The sequence below is a fragment of the Peromyscus maniculatus genome, chromosome 2 (genome assembly GCF_049852395.1).
Source record: "Peromyscus maniculatus bairdii isolate BWxNUB_F1_BW_parent chromosome 2, HU_Pman_BW_mat_3.1, whole genome shotgun sequence".
NCBI classification, from domain to species: domain Eukaryota; kingdom Metazoa; phylum Chordata; class Mammalia; order Rodentia; family Cricetidae; genus Peromyscus; species Peromyscus maniculatus.
In genome coordinates, this window is record NC_134853.1 from 123,802,773 (window position 1) to 123,824,101 (window position 21,329).

The 21,329-nt window shown below is 38.1% G+C and overlaps 1 protein-coding gene across 19 annotated transcripts in view; it reads left to right on the forward strand.

Annotated features, from left to right (window-relative positions):
* Mier1 (MIER1 transcriptional regulator) overlaps positions 1–21,109 on the forward strand; it is a 57,727-nt gene extending 36,618 nt beyond the window's left edge. For all 19 annotated transcript variants that reach the window (XM_076564614.1, XM_076564615.1, XM_042271499.2 and 16 more), the window contains 6 exons: positions 2,073–2,224; positions 3,580–3,661; positions 5,027–5,121; positions 10,533–10,660; positions 14,846–14,985; positions 17,710–21,109. In XM_076564614.1, the coding sequence (XP_076420729.1) occupies positions 2,073–2,224; positions 3,580–3,661; positions 5,027–5,121; positions 10,533–10,660; positions 14,846–14,985; positions 17,710–18,038 (926 nt within the window). In that variant the 3' untranslated portion in view covers positions 18,039–21,109. The remainder of the gene's footprint in view (positions 1–2,072; positions 2,225–3,579; positions 3,662–5,026; positions 5,122–10,532; positions 10,661–14,845; positions 14,986–17,709) is intronic.
* The last annotated feature ends 220 nt before the right edge of the window (positions 21,110–21,329 follow it).

The following is a 21,329-nucleotide window of genomic DNA, read 5'->3' on the forward strand; positions in this document are numbered from 1 at the left end:
GTGAATTAGAGAGACTTCTGTTGCTCCCCCCCCATGCTCATTACTGACTATATTGTAATTGTCTGAAATGAAGTATGTATTCTGAGGTTCCTGACACAATCAAAACCATCTGTTCAGCCTTAAAGGAGGCTATTTTGTCATTTGGCGCCACCTGGTGATGGTCTACTCAGTTTGAGGATTTGTAGACTATTGTCAATGATTCCAGAAATGGTTTGTAGTAATTTCTGCTGTTCTGTAGGTTTAAATGAGGTGTGGAGAACACTGGGATTCAGGCACACACCCCTTCACTTCCTCTTCCTGAGACAACCTTTAAAACATAAGTAGTAAAGATTCCATTCCTTTCGCAGAACAGGCTGAGTAGAGAACCGAAATGAGTACTATATCCAAATTCACTTAGCAGGGGGAGTCAACATTTCAATTTGAGTGTTTATTATGCCAACAGAATAAAGAATGACAGAAGGACATTTTTCTACATATTGTCCTTTGAGTTCTGTTTCAGAGAAGAGTGTATATTGAGAGAATCAGGAAAGAGTAGGAGGTTTTTAAAGTACGTGTATGTGAATAGAGGAAGAAAGTAATTTATGTGAGGACAGTTGATACATTGCCTAGTATACAGGAAATGCTTAAGTAGCTGCTACTCCTTTTTATAATACAAGGAATTTTGAAAGTCATCTCATGTCTCATAATTATTTTATCAAGTGATTTCCTTTCCATTGAAATTTAAGTACTTGAGGCCTTATAAACTTTGTACAACTGGATTTCCTCACTGCCTCCTGCCATTTCCCCACCTTCCTAGCCAAACTTCTCAAAAGATTTTGCTTTGTTTCACTTCCCACTTACCTTCCCAGCCCTTCAGCTCAGTCCTCACATCCTCATATCCCTGTTAGTAAACCCAGTAGGCCTCTTTTCAACCCCTGGTCACTCTGGCATTTAACCAGCTTTGGAAATCACTCTTGAAAGCACTTGTCATGGCTCCTGAGGTTTTCACATTTCTAGCACTAACTACATTTTAGGCTCTTGTTCCTGGGTTTGATGTGATTTGAACTCTCATAAGGCACTGTCTCAGGTCATGATCCTTCCTATTTTCAAATTTTGGTGAGATTCAGACTTTATTCTTACTACATTGGAAATTATGATGAAAATGAAGTTTTTTTAAAGGTTGTGACTTTTATATGAAAATGATTATAACACATGAAGGCACATAAGAAAAAAACACAGCCTGGCAAGATGGCTCAGAGGTTAAGAGCACTGACTGCCCTTTCAGAGGTCCTGAGTGCAATTCCCAGCAACCACATGGTGGCTCATAACCATCTATAATGAGATCTGGTGCTCTCTTCTGGCCTGCAGACATACGTGCAGGCAAAATATTGTATACATAATAAAGAAATAAATCTTAAAAAAGAAAGAAAGAAAGAAAGAAAGAAAGAAAGAAAGAAAGAAAGAAAGAAAGAAAGAAAGAAAGAAAGAAGGAAGGAAGGAAGGAAGGAAGGAAGGAAGGAAGGAAGGAAGGAAGGAAGGAAGGAAGGAAGGAAGGAAGGAAAGAAAGAAAGAAAGAAAGAAAGAAAGAAAGAAAGAAAGAAAGAAAGAAAGAAAGAAAGAAAGAAAGAAAGAAAGAAAGAAAGAAAGACAGACAGAAAGGAAGGAACCACATAAGAAGACAAGAGAGTAGAGATCCAAGCCTGACAACCCGAGTTTGATACTTGGGATTCACATATTAAAAACTGACTCTCAACAGGTGATGGTGGACATGCCTTCAATCCTAGCACTCTGGAGGCAGGTGGATCTCTTGAGTTTGAAGCCAGTGGTCTGCAGAGCAAATTCCAGGACAGCTAGGGCTATACAGAGAAATTCTGTCTCAATAAATAATGAACTAATCAATTAATGAAATAAAGAAGAGCTGACTCCTGCTAGTGGTCCTCTGACCTTCACATGTGTGGTGTGGCACATGCACAACATATATAGAGAAAATAAATCAGTTTTAAGAAGACTGAGTTATTTGTTTAGTGATATGTCTCTGCACAAATTATGTCAACTTTTGGCAGTTTTTATTAACATTTTGTTTATGAATTTAGTATATGAAAATGATGATCAGCTTCTGTGGGACCCAGAATATTTACCAGAAGATAAAGTGATTGTATTTCTTAAGGATGCATCCAGAAGAACAGGTGATGAGAAAGGTGTAGAAGCAATTCCTGAAGGATCTCACATAAAAGACAACGAACAGGTACATTAGTAAGGAGCAGCTGTTTGGGGTTTCCTCATTTCTCAATATGGGTGCTCTGCCCACCTGAACTCCTTCTGTAAAGGTTGGAATTAGCACAAGACCTCCTATTGATATGCTTACATCATTGATGCAGTTTCAGCTCCAGTAAACAGAAATCTTTACTTTGCTTAGGTATACTTTTCATAGTGCTTTTAAAAGTGTTTTCTTCTGGGTTTATTTATTTATTTATTTATTTATTTTCTCGAGACAGGTTTTCTCTGTGGAGCCCTGGCTGTCCTAGAACTTACTTTGCAGACCAGGCTGGCCTCAATTCATAGAGACTCACCTGCCTCTGCCTCCTGAGGCAGAGGCCACCACTGCCTGGCCTTTTGTTTTATTTGTTTTCTATTCTATCTCCATGAGACTCCACATCTGTGATCAAGTTGGCACCCTCATCTCAGATAATGCCATTGTGTATATGGTCAGACTAATACCTACCATGAACCTAATACAACAGCATTTTTACAACCTTGTTTGTTGTTGTTTTTCTTTCTCAATTTGTTTAAAATATTAGGGATCTCAGAAGGCTGCAAAGAATTACAACTTAAACTGTTGTAACCCACTAGGTTTCTTAGTGGCTATACCCAGCAGGACTGCATAAGAGGTTGATTGGACCATGGGCCTGAGTATCAGGGGTTTGTAAGGGTCTGCACTTGACTATAACTAGCAAGGGGCAGGTCTTTTGCTCCAGCCCTTGGCATTGTTATAAACAGACCTTTGGAAAAAAGTTCTGGGCCAGTGGATAAGGATCCAGGCCCACTCGAGTCCATCCTTTGTTTTCTCTCCCCTCTTTATTTCTAACTAAGTCTCTTCTCCCTCATTCCTTAAGAGTCCCTGGGGTATATAAGTGTAGGGGCTGGTCCCCCACATTAAACAAAATGATATTTTATATGAGATTAATATCTCAGTTGCTGAGATACTCTGGTCACCAGGTTGTATACCTTTTCTTGTACATAGTGAGAGGCATAGAAGGTTAGATTGAGCTCTTTTTGTTTTGTTTTTTTTTTGGAATGGGGTTTCTCTGTGTAGTTTCGGTGCCTGTCCTGGATCTTGCTCTGTAGACCAGGCTGGCGTCAAACTCACAGAGATCCACCTGGTTCTGCCTCCTGAGTGCTGGCATTAAAGGCGTGCACCACCACCCGGCCCTAAACTCATCTTTTTTTTCCCTTGGTGCTCTGTATGTTGCTTTCACTAAAATTGGACCAGAAAGCATAGAAATAAACAGAGGATTCAGAAAAATGTGCTCTTAAAAATGAGCATCAGGCTGAACTGTTGGTAGTCTGTCAGTCTTACGTAGAAACCTTTTATTTTTCTAGGCTTTATATGAATTGGTTAAATGCAGTTTTGATACAGAAGAAGCCTTGAGAAGATTGAGATTTAATGTCAAAGCAGCTCGAGGTAAACACATGCTAGACTTTCATTTCATGACTTGGCAGCAATTTTAACTTTAAGTTGCTCAGTTCACCTAAATGTGTCTTCAGCTTAATAACTAGTCTTTCTCAATTCAGGGGGTATGTGCAGAGCACAAATGTCACTCAAATTGTTACAGGGAATGGGATTAAGATTGTTCTATTATGCAAAAGAAGGGCATTTAAGTGAAAGTCTAAAATATATAATGCCTTATAGGTTGAAGACATATTTAAAGATTTTCTTCTTTGATCTCTGTAATAGTCCTATGAGCTCTATCACATAACACCTACTTCCTAACTTTAAAATTGTAAGACTGGGCTGCTTAGGCGGCTCAGTGGGGAAGGGCTTGTCACTCAAGCCCAACAACCTAACTGTGATAGCTGAGACCATGGAGAGGTGGGAGAAAAGAACCCGTTACCTAAAATAGTTCCCTGGCCTCCCTTCACACACTGTGCTGCACATAACACATGGAAACAGACACAAATCATTATAAAGAATTATTAAATAGAATTGGGAGATTGAGGTCTCTGAACCAAAGTAGTGTGGCTGAGGCAGGTGTAATTTATGAGCAATAAAGCTATAGTTGAAACCTGACTTTTCCCTTTTTTAATCTAAATTTGGCTCCTCCACTGCACTGAAAGTACATGTATATCTATAGGTATATGTTTCTATGGGTATGACAGTGATAGATTATCTGTTTACATGACGTCAGTCTGAAGGCTCTTTAGCTCCGAGCACCTAACCATATGAGTCTCAGTCCTCATGGCCTGGCAGCAGGCTGAAAAATGGTTGCTGATCTTTAGAGGAGAGTTAGAAGATATTGTTAAATAAAGCCTGTTATAACTGGACATAATCTACTTAAGGTGAGAATTTGAGGGGAAACTTTTGAGAACAAAGTATTTTTATTAATGAGTGAACAATTGCATTGTTGAGAGATGAGGTAGGGGGCAGAGCATACTTCCATGTAGAGTCCAAAGTAAGAACGAGCTTACCAAGTTGAAGGCATGAAAAGGTGGCTACTGACAGGAAGCTGAAAAGAACTGAGGAGAACTGGGAGAGGTGGCCCACCATAGAAGCATTACAAGTTGGAGGCCTGGCTGAAATATAGCAAGACCTCGTCTCCACAACAACAAGGAACAAGTGGCCCAAATTTGAGATTGGGGAGTTATGGATCAAATCATTCCAATTTTTATTAAATCGGGATTTTTTATCACTGTATCTTTTGCAATGACCAATATTAACACTTAAGAGTAAGATCTACTCCCTTAATTTTTTTTACCAGAAAGTTACATTTTTGCTTTCAGTTTTGTTATTGTTTATTAAAAGTTTGCTTTTGTCGCCTCATTTTGTCAGAGGAATTATCTGTGTGGACAGAGGAAGAGTGTAGAAATTTTGAACAAGGGCTGAAGGCCTATGGAAAAGATTTTCATCTGATCCAGGCTAATAAAGTAAGTAATGATTTATTTAAAGTTTTTGTAATATTACAATCTTTTGATTTACAACTAATTAGAATAAGCATACTTAGACTGCCTGACATATTAGTCAGGTGACTTTTTTTATTATACTGTAAGTATTTAAGAATTGAACTCATTTATAAGTCTGTTAGTCAACTTCTCTGATTGTGTATGCATAAATGCAATTACTGAAGGCTGTTTTCTGTGACAAGAGGTTTATACATTTTTAAAATAATGTGTTTTTACACATTCTTTGAGAATTTCGTTCAATATATTTTTATCATATTCTATCCTGTCCTAACTTATTCCAGATCCTACCCCACCAATTTCATGTTCTTTCCCGCGTGCAGACACATCTACATACACACAAACACAACACCCATGGATTGTCAGTTTGTCTTAGCTGACTGCTCCTTATTATGGGGCCTGCCTCTGAGTTTGGTTAATAGAAAACAAATTTTTCTCTTCCAGTAGCTATCAATTGCAAATACCTCTTTAAAGTAATTTTGAAATTTTAAAATATTCTTAACATCAAATTTACAGTGAAAATAATTATTTGTGTGATGTGTGTGTATGCTTTAGTGTGTGTGTCACAGGACAACTCTGGAGTCCATCTCCCCTTCCCCTTCTGAAGTCGGTCTACCCCACCACTACCCTGCGGGACTTTGGGGTTGAACTCAGATTGTCAGACTTGGTGGCAAGCACCTTAACCTGCTGAACCGTCTTATTGTCCATGATTAAAATATTTTTTATGGTTACCTAAGTCCTAAATGATCTTAAATTATATTCTTAAGATGATATTTTCCAGAGGTATCTATCACCATAGACTTAAAACATAGTTTGATATCCTATAAATATCAGTCGTACAGTATGTATCCTAAAGAACTAAATAATAACTTGTAGGTTTGAACATTTAATTCTTCCCAAGGAATTTTTATTATTTATTCTTGAATGTGGGAGGGGGCATATGAGTGTCACAGTGCACATGTTGTAGTCAGAAGACAGTTTTGTATAGTGGGTAATGTCAAATAGCACGCACCTTTACCTGCAGAGACATCTTGCCAACCTTTGGGCTTTGGTTTTGTTTGATTGGACATAGAGTCTCATTATCTAACTCTGTCTTGGAACAGACTTAGTCCAAGACTGTCTTGGAAATTACTATGTAGACCAGGCTGACTTGGAACTCCCAGATCTGCCCGCTTCTGCTTCCCAAGTGCTAGAATTAAGGTGTGTGCCACCACACCTGGTGGGTTTTTTTTTTTTTTTTTTTTTTTTTTTAAACAACAGAATTCTCAAAGAATTTTTAATAGTAACTCCACCATTTTATATAACAGCAAAGAAAATTAGGTGGTTTTGTGGGGAGATTATGATAAAGTTTCAGCACAAATATAGAAACTCATGAACATTACTTTTCATGAATGTGTTGAGCTAGGCCTTATATATTTCCTTGAAGAGAACTTTTTTTTAAATCCGATACCTTGTACAGGACTATGTTCTAAGTATTGGGCATATGTTTGAAGCTCCAATTCAGTGTTTTTTATTTGTTTTGTTTTTTTCTAGCTATTGCTAGAATATACTTGCTTTGTTTTGACACACTCACTATTAAATGGGAGTTACAGATCCTGTGAATTCACTGCTAATTTTACTTTGCATTTACTACTTTCTTCTTAATATAGTTGCATTTTTATAATTCACATCAAGCATTACTGATGAATTTGCCCACCAGTTAAAAAGGAATGCTGCATTTGCCAAGGACCCAGATTTGGTACCCAGCGCCAATGTTGGGTGGGTGGCTCAAAACCACCTGTAACTTTAGGTTCAGAGGAACTTACACCTCTGGCCTCTATAGGCACCTGCACTCTCATTCACTCTCAAACACACACACACACACACACACACACACACACACACACACACAAACACACACACACACACACACACACCACATAGTTAAAAATAATTACATCTTTTACAAAAGATAAACAAACATTGATAGTCAAAGAGAATCTTGGAGTTTGAGTGTTTTGAATAACTTAGACAATGCAATTGGTGTCCAAAGTGGGGAGCCCAATATGTCCAAATTTGATACAGTCAGCACTCTGGGGAAAGGTTGTGTTAACTGGTGACTGACTGCATGTTCATGAATTTGTTTTAAAATCCATTTTGCAGGTTGAAAAGTATATTTTATTTTTTCTGGTATTCCTTGTATACTGCTAACCAAACTGTTGGGTTACCTCTCAGGGGCATCTCTGGAGTGTAACTGAAAGTGCAGAAGCAAAGCCCCACCAGTGTGACTTCAAAAGTCTTTAAAAAAACTCATTAGCTGACTTGAAACCATGAGCCAAAGTTTCAGCATGTGCCTTATTAAGAATATAACTGGCTGGGTGGTGGTGGGGCACACCTTTAATTCCCAGCACTTGGGAGGCAGATGGAGGCAGAGCTGAGTTCTAGGCCAGCTTGGTCTACAAAGCGAGTTCTAGGACAGCCAGAACTATTACACAGAGAAACCCTGTCTCAAAAACATCATCATCATCATCATCATAATATAACTGATTCTTTATAAATGTTGAGTGGGGTCTTTTAAATGCTCTTAAGAGTCATCTGGCCTATGCTCTACTTAGTTGCTCTAGTGAACAAAGGGAGGACAGTGATTCTTTGAGGGTTGAATGTGAAAATATTGAAGTTCTGTTATAAGCTTATTTCATGAAGATTTTGTATTGTGGTAATAGCATGCCCCAAGATGTCTTGGTTTTTGCATCAGTAAATTACAGCTGACTTGAAATCATTCTTTAGGAAGCAAAACAAAAAAGAGCTTGAAAGAATTTTTTTTTTTAATGTATGTTGATTGGCATTTTACCTGCTTGTGTGTGCCACATGTGTGCCTGCTGCCTCAGGAGGCCAGAAGAGGGCATCAGGTTCCCTGAAACCGGATGATTGAGAGCCACTATGTATGTGGATGCTGGAAATGGAACCTGGGACCTTGGGATACTCTAAACCACTAAATGCCATTTCTCTAGTTTCTTGAAAGGACTTTTTAAAAGCCCTTATTGCTTTACAACTTTAATCAAGTTTAAACAGAGGGGAAGAAAGGGGGGAAAAATCTATGTTAGGTAAGTTAAGGGTGTCCTCAGTAGTAGATGAAATCAGTGCCGAAATTTTTTTTTAGCATTTTCTTTCCTTCCAGAGCACTACTTCATGGGCCTTTTTCTCTTTGAAGCGTGCAGTGTTTCATTCTTTATCCATCAACTTCTCCAGCTCTCCAAGGCAGTAGCAGTGAAGGAGATTGCCAGCATTTTTTGTTGATTATGGCATGTATATGCTACTACCTTCTTGGTCCCTTAACCTCTGTCTCCTTTGCTTTTATATCCTTTATATATGTGTATATCACATAAAAATTTACGTCTAGATTTTTATATAAGAGAAATTACATTTCCCCTTCTTAGTCTGGCTTATTTTAACATAAGATCTCAGTCCATCCATTTTTGTTTACAATGTCATAATTTCATTTATTTTCTACAGCTAAATAAAATTGTATTGTGTATCTGCATATTTTTATATCCATTCATATGTTGGTGGGCATCTAGATTGGTTTTGTTAATTGGCTGTTGTGAATACTATAGCAATAAACATTGGTAAGCAAGTTATCTCTGTGATGTGCTGACTTGAAATCCTTGGGTATATACCTCAGGATGACAGGTGGGTCCTATTATAGCTCAGTTTTTGGTTTTATCTGGAGTCTCCATACTGATTTCCATACTAGTTTTATCAGTTTATATCCTCTTTTTCTACATCCTGGGGCATTTGTTTCCCTATATCCAGCCAGCATTTGTTGTCACTTATTCTTGTTGCTTATTTTTTGTGAAAAACCATTCTGACTTGAGTAAGATAGAGATTAAGAGCAGTTTTAGTGTATATTTCCTTGAAAGCTAAGGATCCTGAATACTTGGTATTTATTGGCTATTTTAGAGTTCATTATATATTCTAAATAATTAATCCACTTCAGATAAATAGATAGCAAAAGTTTTCTCCATTTTGTAGGTGGTTTCTTTACTCTGCTGATAGTTTCATTTGAGTGCAGAAGCTTTTAATTTCAAGCAATCCTATTTGTCAGTTCTTCGGCTTGTTTCTTGTGTTGGTAGAGTCCTTTTTAGAAGGACTTCACCTGCACCTCTACTGTCAAAAGTTACCTGTGTTTTTATACATCTGGCGTTTCAGAGGTTCAGATTTTATATTAAGGTCTTTGATTCATTTTGAATTGATTTTTCTACAAGGTTCGAGGTTCAGATCTGATTTCATGCTTTATTGTGGGAAATCATTTATAAGAGAATTTAAGGCCGGGCGGTAGTGGCACACGCCTTTAATCCCAGCACTTGGGAGGCAGAGCCAGGCAGATCTCTGAGTTCGAGGCCAGCCTGGTCTACAGAGTGAATTCCAGGAAAGGCTCTGAAGCTACACAGAGAAACCCTGTCTCAAAATACCAAAAGAGAGGGAGGGAGGGAGGGAGGATTTAAATGTAGATTCCCTTGGTAATCTGTGAGTAAAAGCATATGTTCTTTGGATTCATTTTAACCTAATTGTCACTCTTATTTGCATTAGAGGAATACTTGTTTTATTGTAAAATATTAGAGTGGGGCTGTCTTTGAATTAAAAAACAGAATGCTAACTATCATATATAGTTATTGATGTATTATTTTTCTCAATGGATTTAGAAAGAATAGTTTTCAGCACAGTTGCTGTAGTTTGTATTTCATACATAATATATCATGTTTGCTTGTCGTGTATATTAACTAAAGAGTAGCTTTTTTTTCCAGTCTGTCTTAGTGTTTCTATTGCTGTGGTAAAACACCGTGGTTTATTTGGCTTATAGTTTCACATTACAGTACCTTGTTGTCATTGAAGGAAGTTGAGGTAGGAATTAGAAGCAGGAACTGCAGCAGAAACCATAAAGGAACACTGATTACTGTATTGTTCCTCAGGGCTTGTCCAGTTTGCTTTCTTTTTTTTTTGGTTTTTCGAGACAGGGTTTCTCTGTGTAGCTTTGCGCCTTTCCTGGAGCTCACTTGGTAGCCCAGGCTGGCCTCGAACTCACAGAGATCCGCCTGGCTCTGCCTCCCGAGTGCTGGGATTAAAGGCGTGCACCACCACCGCCCGGCTAGTTTGCTTTCTTAATACAACGCGGAACCACCTGCCCAGGGTTGGCACCACCTATCTCAATCAAGAAAATGGTCCACAGACTTGCTGGTAGGCCAGTCTTATGGAGGCATTTTCTTGGTTGAGTCCCTCTTCCCAATGACTGTAACTTGTTTCAAGTTGACGTAAAACTATCCAACACAGACTTGAGAGGTTTTTCTTGAAGTGGCACTGTTAGGAGACTATTCTTAAAAACAAGTCTTTATTTCTTACAGGTCCGAACAAGATCAGTTGGTGAATGTGTAGCATTCTATTACATGTGGAAAAAGTCTGAGCGTTATGATTTCTTTGCTCAGCAAACAAGATTTGGAAAAAAGAAATATAATCTTCATCCTGGTGTAACGTGAGTTGTTTTCTAAGCTTTCTTGGATTTTTCTTTAAAGAATTTTGAATTTTGTAATCCTTCAAAATACAGTTTCTGTTACTTTCAAAACTTATCAGTCTCTTGACATATAAGGCATGCAGACTTTATTGTCTTAAAAAAATTGTAAGCCATGATACATGTTAAGACAATAAGCGTTAAACCAAGATTTAGAGTGCAGATTTTCATTAGATATCTTAAAATTGAAAAGGACAGTGTTAATATTTAATTTAATTTATTTATTTTTGAGGCAAAATCTTGCTGGCCTCATTCTTAGCAATTTTGTCAACCTTCCAAGTGCCAGGGTTGTATATGTGCACCACCACCACCACCACATCTGGCTTTAGTTTTAACCTTCGAAAATAGTAAAAATAGGACCAAGATAAACTTCTAAAAACTATTGGGCTATATAACCTGTAGAGGGCCATAAAAAAAAGGTAGGGAAACTTAAATTTTCCCTGTGCAATCTGTTTTGATCTTTGGAACTAAAACAAGATTTGAATGTAGATAATTGTCAGGTTAAATTATATCCTTGTTTGTTAGACATACCTTTTCCTAGCTGTCCCGAATCTTTCAGGACATATTACAGAAGTAATGCATAGTAATGCACTTCTAACATTCTGATTGACAGTGATGGTAGCTGTAATCACACTATGCATGTGTCTTACCTGCCTAAATACAATCCTGACATGAAATTCTTTTAGCTTCATTCAAGCTGTGAGTAGTTGAGGTCAGTGTGCACTAGTACAGATGTCCTCAAGCTACTTTACAAAGATGTGCTTGTTACTATATTGAATTATATTTTTCCAAACTCCTAGGCCATAGTATTTCTTTTTTACGTTTATTTATACCTAGATGTCTGTACTCAGTACTTCCTCAGACCAGGCATTGTAGAGCCCAAAGCAAAATAAATTAAAAAAGTATAAATGAGGGCTGGGGTTAGAGTGCTTACCTAGTCTTTTGAAGGCCCTGAGTTCATCTCCAACACCACTCCCAAGCAAGGCAATAAATGAGTGTGATCCACCTTTATCAAAAAACAGTGAACTCCTTACCTCTCCTGTTCTCCACTTAGTCAGAATTGGTGATCATTAGAATGGAATTTCATATAAAGGAGCATTAGGGAATTTCATATAAAGGAGCATTACAAACTTTCACTGCTTGATAAGCAGTTAAAAATAATTTAATGAATTTAATTTGATAGCTTAATTCATAACTTTAACTACTTACTAAATTTATTTTTTGTGGATTCAAGCTCTAAGATGTAGGACTAGATGTATCCCTCCCTCCTTTCCCTATTTCAGAAGCAACGTTTAGATGTGATGAAGATGTCATCATCAGCATAAACACACATACCATTTGCTGTGCTAGGTCAGACTCCTGGCTCATCCATTTCTTTTTCAGAATGCCTTAGCAGAGGAATGTGCTAAGGGCTTGGCTTAGTTGGCTCTGTGATGTCCAGTGCAGTAGAGTAGACAGGGGTGGTTTTTAGGTTATCTGATAGTCTCTTAGAGTTTCTGAAGACTTTTTGAAGGTACTTAACTTCTTAATTTCTCTTAAGGTTAAGTTTTCTGTAGGTAGACAAACCACAGTTAAAGTAACCCACACTTTGTTTTTTCTAAGGTCTCGTGTCAGAATGGAATGAAGTCACAAATGTGTGTGGTTTTCCCCTGGGGCACAATCACCGTGCTCTTGTGGAATTTACTTTTACTCCTTTGCTCCTTTGTGCTTGTCTGTCTGCCTGTCTGCCTTGTCTTCCTTTTTTTTTTCCCCCTAAAAGAACTACAGCATTTTCTTTACAGGTGTATTATACTTTCTATAAAAAGCAATGACCAGCTAGGTGTGGTATCTCACACCTGTAATCTCAGCATTCAGAAAGCTGAGATGGGAGGATTTGCATGAGTTTGAATCTAGTCTGGGCTGTACACTGTCAGGTCAGGTGAGGCTACATAGCAAGACACTATCTTACAAAATAAATAGTAAAAGTTGAAAAGAAGTAATGACCAGACTGTACGTTATTACTCATGTGGTGAGAAATTGTGATTTTCTTTTTTTTTTTTTTTTTTGGTTTTTCGAGACAGGGTTTCTCTGCGTAGCTTTGCGCCTTTCCTGGAACTCACTTGGTAGCCCAGGCTGGCCTCGAACTCACAGAGATCCACCTGCCTCTGCCTCCCGAGTGCTGGGATTAAAGGCGTGCGCCACCACCGCCCGGCTTGAAATTGTGATTTTCTATAAGAACTATTTCTGACCTGCTTGCATTTTCTGCTAATGATTCTATCCTAAAGTGGTTGTATAAGACATATGTAATGCCTTAGAGCAGTGGTTCCCAGCCTTCCTAGTGCTTCCACCTTTTAATACAGTTCCTCATGTTGTAGTGACTGCAACCATAGAACGATTTCATTGCTACTTCATTTTGGTACTATTAGGAATCATAATATAATATATATGTCTTTTTTTAATGGTCTTAGACAACCCTTGTGAAAGGATTGTTTAACACACATACACACCCCAGGGGTCACAACCTACAGGTTGAGAACCACTGCCTTAAAAAAACACTTGTGAATTTCTTTTCCCTTGTTTTTAGGTTCACGTTAGACTAAGTGCCTTATCTTAAGAGTCCTTGTTAAGTTTTTCTGTTTTGTTACTTCCCTTATTACCAGATTGAAGTTCATTTGCCCTTCCTGCCACAGCCTCTGAGAGCTCCACTACAGTTGACCCCTAGTTACCACCTGGAGGGATTGAGAGCCACATTCAAATTGGAGCTATTGCTATTCTGAATAATTCTTAAAAGTCCAGTTATCTGAACTTGAGCACTCTTACCTTTCTGACTTGTTCTACCTGACTTCCTTTCTAAGCATTTAGGATTACATTAATATAAAGATGATGGTTATTGTTTTTCACATTATCGTTGCCATGTTCAAAAATTGTACATAATTTTGATGTCTTTTCATCTAGCTTTCTTTTGAATGGCTTTTTAACATCTTCCAATATTCATTCCCACTAAGCTTTGTTTATTTCTAGTAATTCCTTCTCATGTAGTTAGTGCCTATTCTTTTTGCCTTAGCTTCTCAAAGGGTTGATAGTCATCTTACCTGTTCCTATTAATGTGTGTTTCAGATTGGTTCTTTGGTTGTTTTTTTAATGACAGTGTAGAGCATTGAGCTGGAACATTGTAAAAGCCATTACATTTATAATGTCAAGAATGTTACGTTGATCAGTTTCTGCTTACAATATGTTTCTGTGGTACATGTTTGTTTTGTGTGTGCACCAAACAACAACCTTGGGTGTTGTTTTTCAGGAAGTACCCATCAAGTTTTTTTAGACAGGGTCTTTCCTTGGAACCCAAGGCTTGCTATGACTATCTGGCTTGGCTAGTGAGCTGCAGGTATCCAGCATCTCTACTGTCCAGTCCTGGAGTTACAGGTGTATGACCATGTTCCAGTCGGACTTTACAAAAAAACAGCAGCCAGCCCACAGGCCACAGTCTGCCACTTTCATGTGTAATACAATAACTATGTGTGTAGATAGGACACATGGGGTTTATCTGCATTTCATTGTAAAATAACAACCCTCAGACAAGTATTTAGCCCATTTCTTCTCACCTCAGCCCAGTGTCAGTGAACCTCAACTATAGTTCAGGAAATAGTAATGAAGTTATAAATAAGCCTGTCTGCAACAAGATACTGATAGGTGACCAGCAAATATGCCCAGGACTTAACCCATTATGGTACAGATCTGACAGAAAACTGATCTGTATGGTGGCTGTCAGGGATCATCCTTTGTGCTAGGTCTCAGTCGCACCTTCAGTTGTTGCCTTTAGGAAACTGAAAACTAGTCTGTATCTGTTCAGAAATCACCCTGTACCCCCAATGACGTCATCCTCACCTCTTTACATACACACACTCCAGCTTCAGTTGAGCGCTTTTGAGCCTTTCTGTGCACAGTTTAAAGTCTTTAAGCTTGCCGTGGGCTTTACATTTTTCTTAGTGTAGCACCTTCATACATCTCCCTTCAAATACATAGCCGAAAGAAGCTTCCGAAGACGGTGTTTAGATCCTGGTACAATCAGGACATTATGTGTTGACAGTAGAATATATACTTAACTCAACTAATTTTAATCTTCACCATTTTATTTAAGGAAATAATTGTATTCTTTAACTTAATCTTAAGGGATTACATGGATCGTCTTTTGGATGAGAGTGAAAGTGCTGCTTCAAGCCGAGCACCATCCCCTCCCCCTACTGCATCAAATAGTAGTAACAGCCAGTCGGAGAAAGAAGATGGCACTGTCAGCAATAGTAATCAAAATGGTAAGCAACCAGGAACTACACCGCGTTCTTCATAGTGACCAACACAAAGAATGGCTCACGGGAATTCACTTTAAACTCTAGAGTCTGAAAATATAAACACGAAAGATCTGCACACACACATCCAAACACACTCCGTAGAGTAATTGGACAGAGTTCTTAGTAACACATAAACTGAAATCTATGAAACAAGCTACACAGGGATCGTTGCTTTCAGTACATTTGTGTTAGGTAGCATCTCCTACCTGAGTGGGATAATGCCTAGATATGAGTACTGCTTTAACTTTTAGACAAATCCAGGCATCAGAAATGCATTTAGTTTTCAAATAGTTAGAGAACTTGTAACATGGATATAATCATAAAGACAAAAAGTAGATTAATAGGTGAATTTTGAATATTTGACTTTGCATAATACCCTTGAAAAGTGAGCACATGTAAAGCAGCTCTCAACCTGGGCATGGGTGTTCTGCATGCCCATTTACCATTTACACATGAACCATTTACACATGCTCACACACATGAAAGCATTCTTCATGCAGAGTATGTGAAGGACCATCTGTAAGAGCTGTTCCAAGAATTTTTCTGATTTCTACTTTAATTGTCCCTGGTAAGAAGAATATTACTTAGCAGAAAATGGCAAGCATGGTTCTACAGCATCCTTGTGGGGAGAAAGTGGAGTTAAAACCTTTCAAACTGGGGGGAGCCATGGAGAAGGTTCTGGAGAAAATGCCAGAGCTTTGACCTCAGACTCTCACTGCAGTTGCATACTTATTACTTAGTTCATTTCATGGTCCTTTTCATATTTCTCCCTTGAAGAATATGCTGGTCAGACAGGGTGTGGGTCTCAGCAGCCATGCATGGGTCTGAGACTGCTTGTTAGACTGCTGTTCTGCAGTCCGCTGCCCCTTCCTTTATAGAGATTTGAAGTGCAGTTTGACTGGAACATGGACCTGAGGGAGGTGCTCAGGAGTTGAGAATGTCACTCCTTTTGTCTGTTTTTAACATCCTACAAAGACAACCCTTTCTTCTATGAGAAAGCACTATTAGGGTAAGATAATTTTCACAAATGACCTAGAAAATGCTGTTTAGCTCAGAAGACATCAGGTAAGTACAATAGAGATTTTCAGGTTTTCCAAAGAAAGGCTAGAACTTTTTAATATATAAATTTTTTATCTTTATTTCTTGTGGGAGGCCAGCTCCCACCTTTTAAAAGGGTTCCTATGAGGAGGAGAGGGATAGGAAATATTAGATAGAAAGATAGCGAAGAGGAGAAAGACAAACAGAACAGCTTCAGGAGGACCTAGGTCAATACCCAACACACTTCCGCCTCTTTAAAAGGGCTTTTTTTTTTTTTGGTTTTTCGAGACAGGGTTTCTCTGTGTAGCTTTGCGCCTTTCCTGGGACTCACTTGGTAGTCCAGGCTGGCCTCGAACTCACAGAGATCCACCTGGCTCTGCCTCCCGAGTGCTGGGATTAAAGGCGTGCGCCACCACCGCCCGGCTAAAAGGGCTTTTTAAAACAGTGCCAAGGGGCAGAGCAAAAGACCTCCCCCTTGCTAGCTCAAAGCACACTGCACAGCCAAGTGTAGACTTTTCCAAACACCTAGTAACCACACCATGGTCAAATCATCCCCTTATGCAGCCCTGCTGGGTAAAAAGCAAGCTCAGATCCTCTGACCCTAAGTTCTCACTAGGAAACCTCTCTGGGTCTCTAAAATTTCTTTTATATAAAGGACTTTAACTAATGCACATTTTAATGTTAGTTATTTTTTACTTGATCAGTTTAACTTAGCTTTTTGGACTAGCTAGTACAGAATTCTTTAATGTTATATGATACATAGTTCTTGTATGTGTTCAAGATTTGGATACACACTGAACTGAGAAAAATTATTTTCTTTGACCAAAATATAATCTTTGAGACCCATCCTTTATGTTGAATATTTTTCACATAATTAAGATTTCATTATCTCCAATGATGTGTGCTGAGTGGGCTTTGTATTACTAAAATTTGTGTTCCATTTTGTAGTCAGCTCTTGATCTTTCTGCTACTTGCTTTAATTAGAATAATTTTACTTTTCCTGCCTGTTGTGGAAGAATCTTGCTACATGCAATCCAGAAAGATCTCAGACTCTCCATGTTTCAGATCCTATCTCCTCTGGGAACAATGTCAGTCAGTATGTTCCTACATAGTAATACTTGGGATTCTTCTTTGAATATTTTTTTTTTCATTTAATGTATATGTGTGCTTTGTATGCTGTGTACCATGTGTGTGAGAACTGAGGAAACTGGGAGAGGGTGTTAGATACCGGAAAGTAGAGTTACAGGTTGTGAGCATCCATGTGGATTCTGGGACCTAAACCTGGCTCCTCCTCTTAGCACATCAAGCATTCTCAACCACTGAGCTATCTCTCCAGCCCCCTAGGATGCTGTTACTATATGTCTGATTCTGTTCTTTGCCTTAAAATCCATTGCTTTAGTTTATCTTCACAATGACTGTGTAACATGCACTTGCTTTGGGTCTCGTGGTGTGTAAGGAAACTGATGGGTAGCCTGTGAAGATTTGGTTATTATCACCTGGTAAGCAGTAGAGCCACACTTCACACCATGAGTATGTTCAGATTTGGTGCTGTCCTTGTGCCTCAGTGAGAACTGTTGTAGCAGCTATTTTAGAATAGTTTATGAATTTAGCTTTTTTCATTAAGTATCATTTTTCTTTCTCCAAATGTAGGTGTGTCATCTAATGGACCAGGTGAACTACTAAACAAAGAAGAAGTAAAAGTTGAAGGCTTACATGTTAATGGACCAACAGGTGGAAATAAGAAAACACTTCATACCGATATGGACACTAATGGTTATGAAGCAGATAACCTGACCACTGACCCAAAACTTGCCCATATGACTGCAAGAAATGAAAATGATTGTGATGAAAAAAATGAGAGACCTGCCAAAAGGCGACGGATAAACAGCAATGGGAAAGAAAGTCCGGGTTCGTCTGAATTCTTCCAGGAGGCAGTCTCGCATGGAAAGTTTGAGGAACATGAAAACACAAATGACTAAGTCCTAGGCCTGTGTTACTTTCTTTGCAGTAAATTCTGGTGTGACTACAATTTTCAGGGTTGGTGGGTGACCTTTAGAAAGCTGATTCCTTGAAGTAGTTGGTTCATCTTGATGTTTGAATTGAGTCCTCACGTTAAGAAATGGGATTCATAGTTCCACCTTTTCCAAGTTCTTTTACTTTAAATTGTTGAAGACCTCTTTAAGGATATAAAAACATTGGTAAATTTGAATCACCCAAAGACTTATCTGTACCTTCTCATTTGAGATACTAATCATAAATTTGACTAAAAGGTAATTTTTCCTTATTTTTAAGAGGAAGAATAGTCGGGGAGTGGGGGGGAAACAAGTTTGGGTTTCTGCTCAGTACCAATTTCTTGATTATCTAGAAATGTCTTTACAACAGACATTTTTCTCTCTTTACAAATTGAACTAAGGAAACCCTCGTGAATCCTGAAGGTTATGCTAGCATGATTTTTATATGTAGAAGTTTAAAAATAAACCAAGTCAGGTTTGTATTTGTAAAATTGTTGACATCAATGATGTCTTTCCATATTCTTATCTGGGCTTAAGAAATACATTCTGTATTTTTCCAGATTCTTTGTAGCCTTTGAAAGATTTTTACAGTACATATGTCTTGACTGAGCTGTCTTTTCTTAATACAAAAAGCTTGTATAATTTTCTTAACTTGTACAGTTGGTAAACTTTTATGAGAGGAACTGATATTCTGAGTCTGTCAGCTTTCATTTTATTTTGCTAAGATTTTTCTAATGAATTTTTAAGTGTGTGTAGTTAACCAAGTCATGTTTCTTATCCAGGTGGTAAAAGCATTCATAAAGAATTATAAACATATTTTTTTTTCAAACTTCTACTTATGGACAAATAATTTGGGGCCTCTGGAGTTCAGCATGATACTCAAGACTGCAAGCTTGTTTGCATTTGCTATAGTTTCCAAAATTATTTTTGAAGCAAAACAAAGACTTACTGTCAGCTTAAATACGTAAATGTATTGTGCTGAATAGAATCCTGTTCTGTTACTCTTGTGCACTATAAGATTTCCCGTTGTTTTCATTAAGTCAACAGAAAGGAAAGGCCAGGTGATTTTGAGATATTGTCACATCTATAATAACTATTGACAGGTAGCAATATTGATTTTTATGAGAAAATAATGGTTTTAAGAATTTTCAGACCTTTCCAGTTACAATCCAGTTTGTCAGATTTGATACTGTTTTTTCCAAAATGAAACAGATCCAAAATCATCCTTCTGTGTTTTTTAAAAGGATTATCTGTGTGCACTAGCCTTGTAAGGATGGGTGCCATTTTATTTTCAGTCTTAAATTCTTCTTATAAAAATGTAGTTTTATACAGCTGATAGACCAATCTATCTCCAAACTTTTTTTATTAAAGGATTATTAGCTATCTTTTTCTCACACAGACACATCCCCAAATGCTGCTTTTAGTTTGTTCCCAGCCCTCAGTTCAAGAGCCAGTGCTTTAAAGGCAGCTTGGGTAAAGGTTTGCACTGAGAATGACCGTCCAGGCCTCATCCCTCAGAGTGTTCTTATGTTTGTCCAGACTGCTTCCCTTAACCAATGGGAATAACTTTTTCTTTTCCCCAATCAGTATTGGAAGCCACTTTGACAACATATCATATACATATACTGTTTTTGCATAAATACCCAGTAAATCAGTTTCAGATGGAAGTACTGAGAAGCATGAGGGGTTTTTGTTTGTTTGTTTGTTTTACTGAGAAAAAATTAATTTATCCAGAATGGCAGTAGGTCAAGTAGCTTTAGCAAATAGCCATGGCCCCTGTCTCCCTTCTTACCCCTACCCATATCCCTCCCTCCCTCCCTCCCTCCCTCCCTCCCTCCCTCCCTCCCCCCCCCTCCTCTCCTTTCCTCTCCTCTCCCTCCCTCTTTCTTTTCCTTTCTTTTTTTAAGACAGAGTCTCACTGTGTAGCCCAGGCTGGCCTGGAACTTAAAATCCTTCTATCTCAGCCCCTGATAATGAGGTTGGAGGTATTTCCCACCACACCCAGCTATAGTCTTATTTTCTAAAGCATATTTTATTAAATGAGTCCAGGTCATCCTAGCTCTTTGTCACAGATGATCTATAAAAATGTTTTAAAAGAACAGTGATGTTGTGCTTCTCAATCATTGCAATATTGGAGGTGTCATGTCCACCTTTTTAAAGATCCATCTGGTGTGCAAGTTTGTGGAGTTCTTGAAACTTGTTACAGGAACATTTTTAAGGAAATTCTCAGGCATGATGGCAAGTGTGTCAGATGTATAAATGTTAATAAACCTTATTTTTCTTTTTAAAGTATGCATAATGAAAAACATTCCACTAATATGTGATGCTCAGCTTTTCCCAAATACTTTATTGTGTTCTGTGTTTCTACAGGGATTTTACCCTTGGTTCTTCAATGCAACCACTGTAACTTGAGAAGTCATTGCACTATTTAAACATCTTGACAATATCATGAATCTAATTTGCTTAAGATTTAGTACTTTTCATAACTCTTGAGCTCTTAATAGTTGAGATGAGAAAAGAAGCCTTTCATTATGGGCAGGGGATGAGCTCAGTTGGTTGAATGCTTGCACCAGCATGCGTAAAGCCCTGGGTTCCATCCCCAGTTCCACATAAACTAGGTGTGGTGGTGCACACCAGTAATCTCAGCACTTGGGAGGTGAAGGCAGGAGAATCAGAAGTTCAAGGCCATCCTCAAGTACACAGTGAGTTTGAGGTCAGCCTGGGATACCTGAGACTCTGTCTCAAAAAGAAAAGTTTCTGTTGGTAGTTATGTAGGTCCTAGCAAAGCACTGTCATTTTCATTTGGAATATATAATGTTTTATGATGTATGCTCAATAAGGTTCAGAATCTGTAACTCAGTTCAACAAAATCCGTTGAGCTTTAAAATGTATTTGAAGTAATATTTAAGTAGGCATTTAAAATTATGAATTAGATGTTTTTAAATTTCTGCATAATAATTTTGCACTGTAAAATATGTCCCTTCTCCCATTTCCTTCTGCCATTCTGATATGCTCATTAAAATATTTTTGTAAACATACCTGTGTGATGTGCTATAGATTTTTTGTTTCAGTTATTAATCTCTATGGTGCAAATGTACACACAGTGAAGGTGTGTACCATCCCTGTTGCCTCCACGCCCAGCACACTGCACTGAACAGTTTTTAGTGGCTCCTGGTTTTAGGTACCTGACATTGGATGATTATTTTCTGCCTCTTCTTTGAGCTTTTTTTTTTTTTTTTTTAATAGATAGTGCCTGGT